The sequence below is a fragment of the Calliphora vicina genome, chromosome 3 (assembly GCF_958450345.1).
Source record: "Calliphora vicina chromosome 3, idCalVici1.1, whole genome shotgun sequence".
NCBI lineage: Eukaryota > Metazoa > Arthropoda > Insecta > Diptera > Calliphoridae > Calliphora > Calliphora vicina.
In genome coordinates this window covers 54,321,013-54,336,497 of record NC_088782.1, presented here as the reverse complement: position 1 = coordinate 54,336,497, position 15,485 = coordinate 54,321,013, and the positions used below count along the sequence as shown (strand labels likewise).

General features: G+C 33.3%; 1 protein-coding gene across 6 annotated transcripts in view; it reads right to left on the bottom strand.

Moving 5' to 3' along the window:
• Positions 1–15,485, bottom strand: part of LOC135953351 (putative uncharacterized protein DDB_G0277255) — a 195,807-nt gene that overhangs the window by 107,910 nt on the left and 72,412 nt on the right. For 5 of the 6 annotated variants that reach the window (XM_065503206.1, XM_065503209.1, XM_065503211.1 and 2 more), the window contains exons 2-3: positions 12,246–12,514; positions 7,818–8,932 (exon numbers count right to left, since the gene is read on the bottom strand). In XM_065503206.1, the coding sequence (XP_065359278.1) occupies positions 7,818–8,852 (1,035 nt within the window). In that variant the 5' untranslated portion in view covers positions 8,853–8,932; positions 12,246–12,514. The remainder of the gene's footprint in view (positions 1–7,817; positions 8,933–12,245; positions 12,515–15,485) is intronic. The other variant, XM_065503207.1, reaches the window with a different exon arrangement.

Here is a 15,485-nt window from a genome sequence, read left to right as displayed (position 1 = left end):
AACATTTTTAAATTTAGAAAATAAGCAGCACCCTTAGATTATACCCACCACCAAAAAGATGTAACATTTGTTATCACAACATAAACATTTTAAAATTTCACAATAATTACAAAACAAATTATAAAAATGTTACATTTAAACATTAGATTCGGAAATGTTATTTACAAAAGAAATTATGTTTAGACAATATATTAGCCAAGTTCGAAAACATCTCTGAACGTCACTTGTGAAAAACATACATTTTCATTTGAACATTTTTTATAATCGTATTCTCTTCCTAGTACCCTACCTCAACATATTTTAAATGCTGTATCAAAATTTAGTTTGAATTATGCATGTACACTAGAGTGAGTAAATTTTTTCACGAAAAATATTATAGCAAAAACGCATACGCAAAATTCTAAGAAAATTTCCCCATGAGTCCTATCTTGCGCATTTCGTCTTTTATCACCCAATCACCCATTACTAAACATATTATATGATTTTTAATACATAAATAAACTATACCAAAAAATCAGAAAATCTTCATTGGATAAAAGACGATATGCGCAAGATAGGACTTGATTTTAGATTCTTGGGGGAAAATTTCTTAGAATTTTCCGTAGAACACGTTTCTGCTATACATATGGATACCGAGCCAAAAGAACTGTTCATCTTTTGAGGCCAAGATACTCTACTCTAAAATGAAGCGTATCCCAGAGAGAGCGTTCTGCATATATCGAAACAAATAGTATTCGGACGGAGTAAGATCTGAAATATAAGGCGGGTGAGGCAAAACTGACCAAGCACTTAATTTTAAATACTTTTTAACTAACGAATCGTTGTGTTCGGTATAGGTTCCACATGATGGTCTGGCCAGATTTCAGCAGCTCATAATAGGTATGACCCTTTGCTCCCACCAAATACAGAGCACCAAACCTTAGCGCCATGAATGTTAGGCTTTGGTGTCGATTCGGCTGGTTGGCCGGGCTTCACGTACGATCTCTTACGCTTCAGGTCCATTTTTCATTGCAAGTTATGATTCGGTTCAAAGATGATTTTCTTATATAGCGTTCAAATATCATTTCGGAAATGAAAAATCGCAGTTTTATGTCATACATGCAATATAATTGCAAGATACATCAAATAACTGTCTTATAATTTTACATAGTTTGGCTGAAAATGGTCGGTATTAAATTAGTGGATGCTGTAGCTCCCATAGAATGTAACTAATTAATTTCCAATATCTGGCTAACTATAATTGTAAAGTATTTAAACTTTTTACGAATAAATTTCTTATTACTGTACGGAGTATCGTTTATACAATTATAGTTCTACATATTGTCCCCTTAATAAAACAATAGTGTATAATTTGTTTGCCATTTCGAAATAATTGAGTTTAAAATTTTTGTGTTAGTAGACATCTGGAACAAAAATAATATTTAAATTGATATTTTGACCCACTTTGTGGAAGTAGAATTTCACCAAATTTTGACCACATATAGAATCAGTTATGTAGAGTCTTATTATCCAATAAATGTTGTATATACTAACAGTGCCGGTCAAAATAATAGCACCACAGGACCTTAAAGCAATCAACATGGAAAATATTTTTATTTTCATAGTAATTTTAATTAAATATAATATAAGATCGTTAATTAATCTTTATTTCATCTATGAGTAAAGTTTTCTTTGAGAAAAATTAACCTTTCAATTAATTATATGGTATTTTTTTAAAAAAACCCAGACTTTGTGCAGTCAAAATAATAGTACCATCGTAAGAAATTGTCGAAAAAATATAGAATATTTATGTTTTCGATTTAAAAAATCGCCATAATATTATAATTTGAATTAATTTATATCGAAATGAATAAAATTTAAAACAAAAAAATTTATTTTATTTTTCAAATTTTTTTTAGCTACAAAAAAAGTTGTGTATGTGAGCTCTAGTTTAAAAAATTATGATTTCTGACCATACAATTAGCTTAATTCAGAAAAAAACTTTTTATAGATATTTAGAAATGGCTTTAAAAAACATTGCGTTGAAATAAAAATATAAATTTCAGGTTGCGAAACCGCTTATCGCTTTTAATCATAACACTCTTGGCCCACCGTTTCGAAAATCAGGCATTTATGTTCTGCACGGTGGTCAAAAGTGGCGACTAGTGTTGCAGTTATTCGCTGACCATTACAAGAACAAAATTTAAATTATTTAAATCCTAGAAAAGTTTCACCAATAACAATATTACATCCTCTATTAAAAGTAAAATTTCCAAAGTCACATTACCATTTTTCAACATTCAAGTACCAAAAAACTTCTTGGTCAAATAATTAAACAAATTATATTGTTTGATATCAGACTGCTATAGAATGTCCTCCGAATCCAATTTCAACTAAAATTTAAGATAATATATTCATCTTTTCGTACAAACACACAGATTTTAAAATTATAATTTGATCGTGGTTTTTCTACTATAACATTCGAAGAATATATTGAATATGTGGAATAAATAATTCAATATTATATGATCAAATACTTGATAAAATCATACTCAGATATAAATCAAAGAAATTATGACCTTAGAAATGATCTATGGAATGATAAATTTATATAAATTTGGATGTTTTCCTTACCAGTGCACTATGACAGAATTCCCAAATTTTGCGGCAACAAGTCGATTTTCCAACATAATATTTTTTAAATTTTGTTTATCACGTTCTATTGCCAACATATTGGAAAGAAAAAAATAGATACAAATAATGACAGTTGACAACCCATAATTAGGCAAAAAATGCTGATAATATATAAATTTATTCAAATTAATTTTATTAATTGTGAAGCAGTATAATTTTTTATTAAATAAATCGTCGTTTTCCAAAATATACTTTCAATAAAATAAATCTTGGAATATGGATTCTATTGCTCGAGGTATGTATTTTTAACAGTTGTAAAGATATTTCGTAAATGTTTGTATTTAGAACTTATTTTGATGTTTTTACTGGGTCATCTTTTTTGTGAAATTGTGAATAGTGTTATTGTACATGTAGTTGTTCGTGGAAAACTAGGGTTTAATGCTATGTAAATTTTTTTAATAGTTGCAAACTCACGACTTAATGATGCTTTTGCAAAAGGTAAGTTCATATGGGAGCCCCACGCAAAAAACTGATACAACTTTCGTAATTTTGTCTAAGGTTTTTAGAAATTTATCGGGAAATAGTTTTTGCCGTTACTTTGGGTTTTTCGGCCATAGTGCAGTGAATGAATTTTAGCTAAAAATGGGAATGAACGGAACAGTGTTGGCAGGACTTCCATTACAAAGAAAATTTTAATTTATGAAGTCTTTAAGCTTTGTCTGATGCTTATATGTTTACTATAATTGGCTGAAATTGGTTGGAATCAGCTTAACGGGAATGACCAATCTCATATAAAGAAAATAGTTATTGAAAATCTGGCGAATTATAATAGTTAAAGTAAAGCATGATATGAATTATTTTGTCAGAACAGTCCATAAAATGTGTATATAGTTTTTTTTTCGAATATTAAGTGAACTGTTATTGAGAGAATACTAAAATATTGTGTAAATTACGTTGATGCTAGTATATCTGGAGAACTATAACAGTGAGATGCTCAAAACATAGTTCAGAACAACTGAACGCAAATGGGTGGTATCGGAACATACAAAATAAATAGTTATTTTTTAATATCTAAAGAACTGTTATAGGTAGAGTCTTCTAACTTTTTAAATAATTTTTCTGTCATTGTTAGCAGTTAAACTAAAAATAGACTGAATTGAAACGTTTCCACTGTAAACGCATACTAAATTATAGCGAACACAACGTTTTAAGGAAAGAATCTAGAATTTTATAAAATCGCAGGATATTTTTATACTTTCAATGACAATAAAACTAACAAAAAATTCCGGTATTAATTATATTAATTAAATTTTGTATATAATTCGTTACTTCTACTATGATAGGGGTAGGTTAAGCTAGTTTAATATAAATATCAAACAATTAATATTAAAAAGACGTAACATAGTTAAATAATAGTTATAAGTTTAATAAAGCTTTTATTTATTTTGTCTTGTTAAACAAGAGACTTGGTATTCTTCGGGTATAATGTTATTTCAATTTTGTAATTACTTTCTTTTATTTAGGGGTATTGAAAGTGTATCAGAATAAAAAAGTTTCGGTTCAATATGACTTACATATGTATGGTTTAAATGGAATAGGATGGTCAACTTAGTATTTATCTAAAATTGTTTCTCACTTTACGCAATCAGTGTAAATCTGACTTTAATTTTAATTTGTAGGTTTATAGAATATTTATTCCTGCTGAAATATGTACATATAAAGACAAAATGTAAGATATCTCGAAAAAAACTTTAGTCAATTTATTATATTTGGTCAGATTCGTGATCAGCATGCCCAAGTTAGTAAGAAGGTAATTATTCAAAAAGATAGAAGAAGGGTTTTGCATTCAGAAATATATTTCTTTAAGATAGAGAAATTACAAAACTAACCATTAAAATTGCAAACAATAGTTGTTTTCTTTGAAATGTCTACCAATGTATTTCACCAACCAAAACTAATTTTCATGAAAATCCTAGATAGAAGGTATTGAATATAGACCCTCGATATGCATGTAATTCTATAATTTTTTTGTTATCTACGAGGAGGCGTCAATAAGTCGGCGCCTCTAATTAACTAATAAAGCAATACTGCTACTGTCAACAGGCGTCTGTCAGTTGATCCACTCAAAATTTGATTTGTCTTTGGCAGCCACTGATAGCAGACTACCGCATAACTTGGGATGAAAATGGAAAAAAGTGTTTTATTTGTGTTCATTAAGCATTATTTTTTAAAGAAAAAACAACTTTCAAACCAAGAGTATAAAAAGTGGTTTACTGAATTTCGTTTTTGCCGTATAATCACGAAAGATGCCGAACGTTCTGGATGCACAGTAGAGGTCTTTACACCCAAAACAATTGAAAAAATTCCCGATTGATTGTGCAACCCATAAGCATGTTGGATGAGAAAGCTTTCCGCAACATGGGTGCCGCGTTTCTTCTGATAACTTCGCTGGAGTGTTTGGCGTTTTTTTGGAATGTACGCAGTACATTGACTACCTTCAAAATGGTTAAACTATAACTAGCGAGTATTATGCAAACTTAAAGGGTTGATTTTATTATAATTTGATACAAAAGGGTCATTATAGCATCATTCCGGCTGATCTGCAACGGAATGAGGATTTAATCATACCCTGGTTGACTCATATATACTCGGCCTGCTTAGCTTGGTCATATATTCCGGAGTCGTGGACCAGATGTACTGTAGCCCTCATTCCCAAGAGATGGAAGGCATCCCATACTAGACCCAAGGACTATCGTCCTTCCTCTTGAAAACCATGGAAAGGTTGATTGATCTACACCTTCGTTCATCGAACCGACTATCCTTGTCTCAATATGCCTACATGAAGGGCAGATCTGTTGAGACGGCTTTACATTCGCTTGTGGGATTCGTAGAGAAATCACTCGAGCACAAAGAATATGCATTGGTGGACTTCTTGGATATTAAAGGGGTCTTTAACAATGTGACGCCAGAGACGATTCTTTCGGCTCTAGGCGGCCTGGATATAGATCAGTCTATTATCTCTTCCATGGGAACTGCTACTATTTTTAGATTAGCGAACCGAGGCACTCCACAGGAAGGGGTTTTATCTCAGCTCTTATGGAATCTAGCCATTAACATATTACTCATGAAATTAGATTCCATGAAGTGCAAAACTGTTGCATATGCTGTTTCTGGGAAACACCTTGTTACATTATCACAATGCCTACAAACTTCACTTAGTACACTCAGCCAGTGGAGCACTGCTAGTGGACTTGCTGTGAATCCTGGGAAAACGGAGCTTGTGCTTTCTCCAGAAGGTACAAAATCCCCTCGTTTCCACTACCGCGCCTTAACGGAGTGGAACTTAAGCTCTCGGATAGTGCTAAGTATCTGGGAATTATTCTAGACTCTAAACTATCCTGGAGCCACAATATTCATGCGAGAACGTCCAAGACGGCTATCGCTATCTATGCATGCAGAAGGGTCATTTTGAGTATCTGGGGAATAAGCCCTAGGAATGCGAAATGGCTTTTTGATATGGCGGTTAAGCCCATACTAATGTATGGAGCACTAGTATGGTGGAAGGCTCTAAGTAAATCCACCTTCTGTGAGATAACTGAGAGAATCTTGCGAATCTCTGCACTAATGGTTACGGGTGCGCTGCGCAGTACTCCGTCTCGTGCTCTGTTTGTAATGATGCACTGGGTACCGGATGATCTAATAGCCAAATAATTGGCCATAAATTCGGCGGTTAGGTTAAGTACTGTAGGAGCATGTAGATCTAGTTGTACTGGCCATGCGTCTGTTTTGGGAAGTATATCTTATCTCTCTGTTAATATTGACTATTGCACTCCCTTACTCTTTATTGACAGACGCTTGTCTGTGTCGTTGGCGGCCGGTTCTCCTCCTTCTATGGACACGTTTGTTATATTCCCCATCTTCAGAAGAGAGTGTATTTCAGGCTCCATGATCAATGTAGTGTAATTCAAGCTGAGATTTCAGCGATTAAAATGGCGGTACAATGGATGAAGTACTATAGGGTATTTGGTGTGAATATCCGAATATGTACCGACAATAAGCCTGCTATCAAATCCCTATCTGGCGTCTACTCGACATCCAAATTGGTACATGAATGACTGGTATCTCACAATGAGATGGCGAGACATTCTAACCTGGAGTTATTCTGGGTGCCAGGTCACTCTGGTGTACCTGGCAATGCTATTGCGGATGAACTGGCCAAAAGAGGTTCACGTCTACAAATTGGTAATATCGATCACTTGGTCAGCTTACCGCTATCTTGCTGTAAGTCAAATTATTTGAGTCTGCTCAGCTCAGAGGGTCTAATTTGACAAATTGCTCGATATCGAGACTCACATGGCCCGTTTTTGACCATCGTAGGTCAATGTCCCTCACGGGGCTACGTCTGGCTAGGCTACGTGCTCTGATGTCAGTGCTCAAGGGGCACTGCTTTATAGGTGGACATGCTAGGAGACTAAATATTCCATATAATGACTTCCGTAGGAGTTGCCATGATGAAGACGAGGATGAGACGATTGAACACCTCCTCTGTCTTTGCCCTGCACTAGCAGGGGCTCGGACTGCGACAATAGGTAGTACATTTTAGCACGACCTAGCGGATCTATCTACTCTGGATGTCAGGAGGATGGATTCATTCATTCGTGCGTCAGGTTGGTTCGGCATTGTACCCAGTTCTGACATGTGAAGGACCTCTTGAGGTCCTGAGCATAATCCTTTAGGGTAACACAAAGGGACCAATTCATGGACTCAAGTGTGCTGGTTGATACTAGCTGCCTTTATAACCTAACCTAAAGGACCGCCTCTGGCCAAGAAGAAAGTTCTTTTTCTCCAGGACAATGCAAGGGTGCACACATGTGAAGATTCCATGGCAAAAATCCTTGAATTAGGCTATGAATTGCTTCCTTATCCATCTTATTCTCCGAGTGACAATTTCTTCTTTCTAAACCTGAAAAAAATAGCTTAACGGAAAGAGATTTGACTCCAACGAGTTCATATATAAAAGTAAAATCAGGAGTTTTAAATTAAAATATATTTAACCCGTTAACTATTTTATAATTGCTCTACATAATAACTATGCTGCTGTCTTGTAAACGTAAAAGCATGTGATGGTAGAAAATTGCTTAAAATGGTAAATGTATATAAATAATTCATAGAATTTGTGTTTATTATTTAAATATTACTCTTACCTCCGTGTGGACATCAAATGATTCCATCGTGACATCATCATGTTTTAAAGATTTACTTGACTTTTTCCTATATTTATATTTATTACCGAGTTTTTTCTTATTCAGATAATAATCTATTAGCGAAGCAGTTTTATGTGTTGGACTATCAGGTGGTTGCAGTTGTTCTTGTTGCTTTTTGTGTTTTTGATACAGCAGAAGTTTAGTCAGGTAAGGTGGTAATTCAGCAAAATAATTATTATCATTAGCATTCGTATTATTGCCACTAATGCTGGTGTTATTACGAATGTTATTACAATTGGCAAGATTGATATCAGCATAGATGATATTTTCTTTAGTACCTCCATTATCATTATTGCTGTTGTTGTTATTATTATTATCACTACAAGACGATGAGCATTTAATAATAGTTATATATTTGTCTTCTTCATCATTATCATTATCCTCAGAGAAAAACTCATCGTCAACATGGTCGTTATAAACTAGCATAGACTCAACGACGTCGCCATAATCATTGTTATCTTCGTCTTTGTTGTTGTTGGTATTGCAATTGCTGTTGCCGTTTTTGTTGTTGTTGTTGGTACTTGTGTTTGTGTTGTGGTGTACATCATCAACTGCATCATTGCTCTTGTCATCATTGTTAACAATCTGCTGCTTTTGTACACTTTTTGTAACTGTCCAATGGTCCAATGAATGTAAACAAGTGTTTTCTTGGGTAAAGTCGTCTTTACAATTTTGCTGCTGCTGCTCCTGCTTCTGATGCTGCCACCTTTGTTTTTCTTGTTGTGGTTGCTCCGTCTTTTGGCTGGCACTACTACAACTACTACTGCTGCTACTACTGATGACAACAATGTCGCCACCATTTGGTGTACTCTTGACAGCATAGTACTCGCATAATTGATTCCTATGCTCATCCTTAAGTGCAATATACTCGGAACTTTCAGTGAATTTACTTAAAATATGGCTGGCTGTTGCCAAATCTTTTTCAGATAATGCAATCGTTAAACTTGTAGGATTTTTCGATATACACTTGCCCATAGATTCTGCTCTTTATTATGATGCCTCTTTCTATCTATTACAAATACGACAAACTAATGACAATGTTAAAAGGTGTCGCCCTTAAAGGTAGAAAGTTGAAAGATATAAAGACAATTTTAGGTGTATGTGAATCTGTGTGTTTTTGTCTCAAAATTGCAATCAACTGTTATTCACTTGTTTGCTTTAGAACTGATTTGAGTTTAAATATATTGACGCACAGTGGCACATTTTAAAATAATTCAAATTTAAATTTTTGAAGAGGTTATGCGAAAGTATAAATTGGATTTTATATTGAAATGAAAAAGAAAAGGAAAGAAAACAAAGACTTCGGCAAATCCACAGCTTAATATATAGTTCTCAGAACTAGCTCTTACTAACCTTATAAAACGTACACAAAGGAAACTTGACCGCATGAAAATTTCAACCCCGACACCAAACGCGATCAGTCTCGAAATCAGTGCATTGTGCATGCATCACTCTTCCGTAAGAAACGCCATTAGCTGTTCACTGTGGAAATCATATTGAAAATTCCATTCGAATCTAAGGAATTGACAAGGTGATATTTAAGCATTACCTCCCTAATCTTCGAGAGCGCAAAGAAAATTGCAATTATTCGTTTATTATCCGAGTTGGTGGGGTCGTATATTTTGGGGATTGGTTGAGCATTGTCAACCTTCCTTAATGACGCAAAATTCCAAATCGAGGCAGTGGTAAGGCATGCATTTTCAGAACAAGTATTCAATCCCTATCATACGATTTGTTCACATTGAATCCGGAGAACATTCTTAACTACTCGAATCTCGAAGAAATTTTTGATTTCTCCTTAGCTCTGTTGGCAACACATTAATGTTGCGAATCCCCTTGACAATGACCAGAAACTCTGTACAATTGCATATCACTGGAAAGCCAGCAGCGGAGCAGAAAATGCAATGCAGTCTCTAAATCAACAGCATATCACTGGAAAACCAGCAGCGGAGCAGAAAATGCAATGCAGTCTCTAAATCAACAGTCCAGAAGGCCGCGAAGAACTCAGGAAAATATAAAGCTAAAAAAATTAATTAAAAACGTCAGTGTTGCTATTACAGGGGCCATGAAGTCTGGGTACACCCTGGACACATTCAACTTCGGCTTATTTTTAAGAACGGACTGGTGTTGTACGGGTGTTTTGAGGTGTTTATACCTGAATAGGATTCGTAATCGGATCCATTTTCGTGGCATGATAATGCAGATCTACCAGCTCAATGGTGACTTATGGCCCCAACATTCAAAGTGGAATTTTTATGATTATTACAGAAAGAAGTGGAGGGCAATTTAAGTTTGTCGGGTAGCCAGGACCATCAATGTGTTGAAATTGTGCTGACTATCTTATTAGGAGAACCATGCTGAGAAATAATGAGCCGATTGTCTGGCTTACTTCAACATCTCATGGGTATACGCTAGGAAAAGAGTTAGCTCTTCGATAAAAAAATAATTCTTTTGATAATGTGGTAACTTATTTCAGTCCAGACACAATAACTGATTCATTAACCTTGCAAGGGGAAAATCTCAAGAGTTGCCATGATGAGCCCTATGATTATATGCTTGTTTGGACTGTCTACATTTGCGGCGTGTGGATTTAAGTGACTTGGAAGGACCTTAACGGCACCTGTGTATAATTTTAGTCTAGCGTTCAACCTGATAATTGGTTTAATATGAAGCCTAGGTAAAATTAAGGGCTACAAAAATATCAAAACCTGAATAATAGAACTTGCGTTATATCGAAATTAAAATAATAAAACGCTAAATATGACATATCTTTTGAAGCTGTTTTAATAACTTATATGTCATTTTAAAGGTTACATATCAGCCATCTATTCTCATTGAACATTATAGTGTAAACAACAAAGTTTTTTTTCTTCGAAAATTTTGAATTTTGTGAAAACAAAGCGTCATGTCCTGGAAGTTTTGCTTTACTTCTCTAATAAAAAAAAATGCCGCCCAAGCACACCGATTGCTCACAGAAGCTTATGGTGAATGCGTTTCATAGGTTTCAATGTGCGAAGGATGGTTTGGCGGTTCAGAAGTGGTGATTTTGATACGGAAGACAAAGTTTGCCCAGGCCAGCCAAAAATGTTTGAAGACAAAAAATTGGAGGCATTACCCCATGAAGATTGTTGTAAAACTCATTAAGAGTTTGCTAAATCATTTGGGAGCTACTCAATCAGCAATTTCAAAACATTTGCAAGCAACAGGAGACATCCAATAGCAGGGGAATTGGGTACCATACGAAATGAAGCTGAGAGATCTTGAAAGACGATTTTGTATGTCTGAAATGCTGCTTGAACGCTATAAAAGATAATTTGCACGATAGCCCGAAGCGTAAGATATCGTATGTGAAGCCCGGCCAATCAGCCGAATCGACATCAAAGCCAAATATCCAAGGCGCTAAGGTAATTCTTTGTATTTGGTGGAGGAAAAGGGTCCTATCTATTATGAGCTGCAGAAATCTTGCCAGACCATCATAGGGAACCTGTACCGAATGCAACTGATTCGTTTGAAGCGAGCATTGGCAGAATATGCCGCTCCTTTGGCGCGAAATCCGTATAATGCCAGAAAGATGAGGAAAGGTAATAGCTATCAATGGCCAATATTTTGAGTATTTATTTGTAAAAATTTTTCAAAATAAATGCTAAAAATCTTAAAAAATCCCGCATTATTAATTTATACACCCAATAATACTGCAATTTATTTTAAACAGCCACATTACTCATACCATCCATAATCCATACTGAAATTTTGAAAAACGTATGAGTAATTTTTTCTCCTAAAAACACCATAACATGTTTGTTTTTTTTACTGCATACCTTCTTGCCAAATGTGCCACCGTGCATCGCTATACACATATCTGTCTGCATCGATGTTGGTAAAACATTTCATTGTTTTTATTTTGTTGCAGTTCTTGTGAGGTTCAGACTAAAAGGTTTTCAGTGACTAATAAACAATTGTTTTATAAGATGATATCACACACATCTCTAAAACATACACGTACTTATAAACATGCAAGCGTCTACTGCCAAATAATATAGAAATCTTTTTGCCGAGTATTTGCTAAACTACCAAAGAAAAAAATAAAAAGCGAAATATCGAAATGAAAAGAAAAAAAAAACATCAAACTAAAAATGAAAATGTTATTTCTTTTAAGATTGTACGAGTATTGTTTAAATATTTTCTTGTTCTGTTGTTGTATGTTGTGCATTCAATTTTAATGTCTTGAATTTCAATATTGGCGCCTAGCAATGAACACAAATACACACACTCACACTTGTACCCAAATACATAGATACATATACATATATCTATGTATCGGTAAATTGTATTTTATAGTTTCAAGTTGTTTGCTTCTGTGGTGGGTACTTGTTGTGGTAAATTGATAAGAAATATGTACCCATACATATGTATGCTGCATTCATATACATATACATCCACTCACACATATGAATATGTATTTATATTATTGGTATTGCACTTTGTATTAAGTATTGGTTTATTGTTATTTGCCAAATACTTGAAATTGTTCAATTTTGAATTTTATCCACATGCTTATGTGCAAAATTTGGTACGAAGAAATTTATTTTTGTCTTGTTTTTCCCCCGATGAAAGGTTTTTAATTTATTGACCAAATTCTGTAAAGAAAAGAAAAAAAAATAGTTAATATCAGTTACATAGATCAATATATAAGTAGGGTTAAGATACTGTAACTTAAATACAACAAATATATTTAAATTAAGTGATTGTTGGTTCCAAACTGGTTGGTCAACTTTAGAATTTATTTATTTAATATTACAATAAGATGTATAATGATAAAGAGTGAGTCAAAAAAAACATTGTTTTATTTTTTTTATCACGTTAGCTTTTAAAAATATGTCAGATATTATCCTTTCTAAATCATTCAATTTCGGTCAAAATGGTCACCGAAAAAAAATTAAAACTTTTCAAAAAATCCAATAGCTAAAGATTTTAAGATTCATCTTCACACTGTTTCAAAAATAATTACACAGTGTAAAAGGAAGAAAACCAAAATCAGGGAGAAAAAAATGTTTAACAGATATTGTAAAATCGGAAGAAGTCGAACAACTCTTTCGAAGACCACCGAACACTTCTATGAGAAAAGCAGCTCGTAAAGTTATATGATTTGTGCGTAGAGCTAATGCTGTTGAAGTCATATAAAGTTCATAAAGTTCCAGATCGCAATGCGGTAAAGAACATAGAAGCAAAAGAACGAGCGAAAAAATTGAGGTCAAATTTAAAGACAAAAATACACCTTTGTTGGTTCGCCTTACTATTGTCTTATATACGCCATTGCAAAGGTCTTAAGATAGTGTCACACATGACAAATATTTGACGAAAAAGGTGTAACCACTAAATAAAATATGTTTGAATTCTTTTGTTTATTTCAAAAACATATCTTACTTTGGATGATTCAAAACAAAAATTTAGTTTTATTTTATTTGATGCTGTTTAATCTTACAAAACAAGAGTTTGAGCATCTTTCATTTAGACTAATTTTGTAATACGTTAAAATATATGAAAGTGTTGAATCTGCAAAATACTAATTTTTTGTTTAAATAACGTAACAACACAAAAATTTTTAAATGTCCTTTTCAATTAACCGCCAATTTAATCTATTTTTAAAACACTTTACTTCGTGTTTTTCAATAACTCCATTCATACATACAAATACGTACATTAGGCTGGCACTTATTTTGCACTTTTAGGATTTTCTATGATCCCAAGGTAGAAAATTGTTCTCCGTGAAGTTTCGTTAAAGTGTTCACCATTTGATTTTTAGAAGACGGGATCATCAAAAATCTAAAAAGTGCAAAATAAGCGCCACCTTAATATGTATGTTTCTTATGTTATACGTCCAACACATAGTTAAACTCGCATAAGAAAGTTAGTTTCTTCTGTATAATGACAACCTGGGAAATCATTGCTGTCATAATAATAAATACCCTGAAGATATAACATGACATATCTTGGAAGAAAAACATAACGTTGAATATTGTAAATCGAAGAAAATGTTTTTCTTGCTAAATAACAAGTAAGAGCATTAAGACCATATAGTACTCTACTCTTTTTAGTTACGTTGAAAACATGGTGCGAATCTAACCCATTTCAATAGGCTTCGTTATTGGAAAAAAAATTAAAACTTGGCTTCAATCGAGCGAAAATTGATTTACTAACTATTATAAACAGTTTGTCACTCATCTCCAAATGACATACGTTGTTTACCCAAGTGTGTCGATTTCTACACATACGATATGTATATGTATTTTACTCAAGCAACATAATTTGGTTTGTTGTCAAAATTATGATTTAATCAGTGTTTAAAAAGCTACGATAACTAACAAATTTTTAACTGTTGCTACAACTACTGCTTCAAAAAAGTGTATGTAGCGGTAGCTGTAGCAGTAGCATTTGTCTTTTTTCGTTTTCTTGTTTTTTTAAAACTACTGCTACCTTCAAAATATAAAACTCTTAACAGAGCAGTAGTAATAAAACATGAATTGTAAATGGAGTAGTAGCATAAAAATACAAATCATTGCTACTGCTCTATATCGAGTTTTAATTTTTAAGGTAACAGTAAAGTAGCAGTTGATGCAGCAGTTAAGGTAGCAATAAAAGTAGTCAAAAAAGAAAATCTTCAGCCATAACACCAAAATTGACAGAATTAAACACTGTGTGTTGTTTTTGTTTTGAGAGAGTTTGAAAGAATTATTCGATTTTATTCGTCTCAGATGTTCGTGTTGCTAACAGAAAGATCGTGTTTTCTGTGTGTATAACAAAAAAACCGAACTTTTGTTTACAACACGACCAACAACACAAATATACATTCACAACAAAGAACTTTTTATTTTTTTTAATGGATCATAATTTTTCAGATACTCTTATTTTTGCAAAATCTATTCCACTTTATGGGCGTATAAATAGCATAGACATGCAATTGCCCAACTAAAATGTTATTCCTAGTGTAAAAAACATAGACATTACATATGTGTGGAAAACCACACACGAGGTTAAGCAACGGCAATATTTAAATATATCAACATCAAAAATGATTTTCAAATAAATAATTCGTTTTCTGTGCTAAATTGATGCGGGAGACAAGAAATTTCATTAAAATGTTTTGTGTGGATTTCCACACAAAACTGAAATGAGATTTATTTTAGAAATAATTCGTAGCTCGGTAGATTCAAGTTGTGGTAATAAAAATTTTCTGATGGTTTCCTATTGGAGACTGTGTAGATTGAAGTTAATTACATTGAATTCCATAAACTTAAATGAGATGAATTCATTCACATTGTTTTGTAAATTTTAGCTACACCTACTAAATTCTGTATATTAATTAAGAATGCAATTAAATGTAGATTTTTAATTTACATTTGGATGCATTGCTATCGACCAATGGTTTTGTAGCGCTTAAAAAATATATACTACTTGTCAATCTGATAATATTGTTATGCCACACTAGAACTAAATATATGTTGGAATAAAAAGAAGTGAGAAAAATAGAAAAACTATTGAAATATAAGACAAACACATACACTCAATGCGTAAATGGACAAAACAAATCTGTCTAATCGTGCCAAAGTA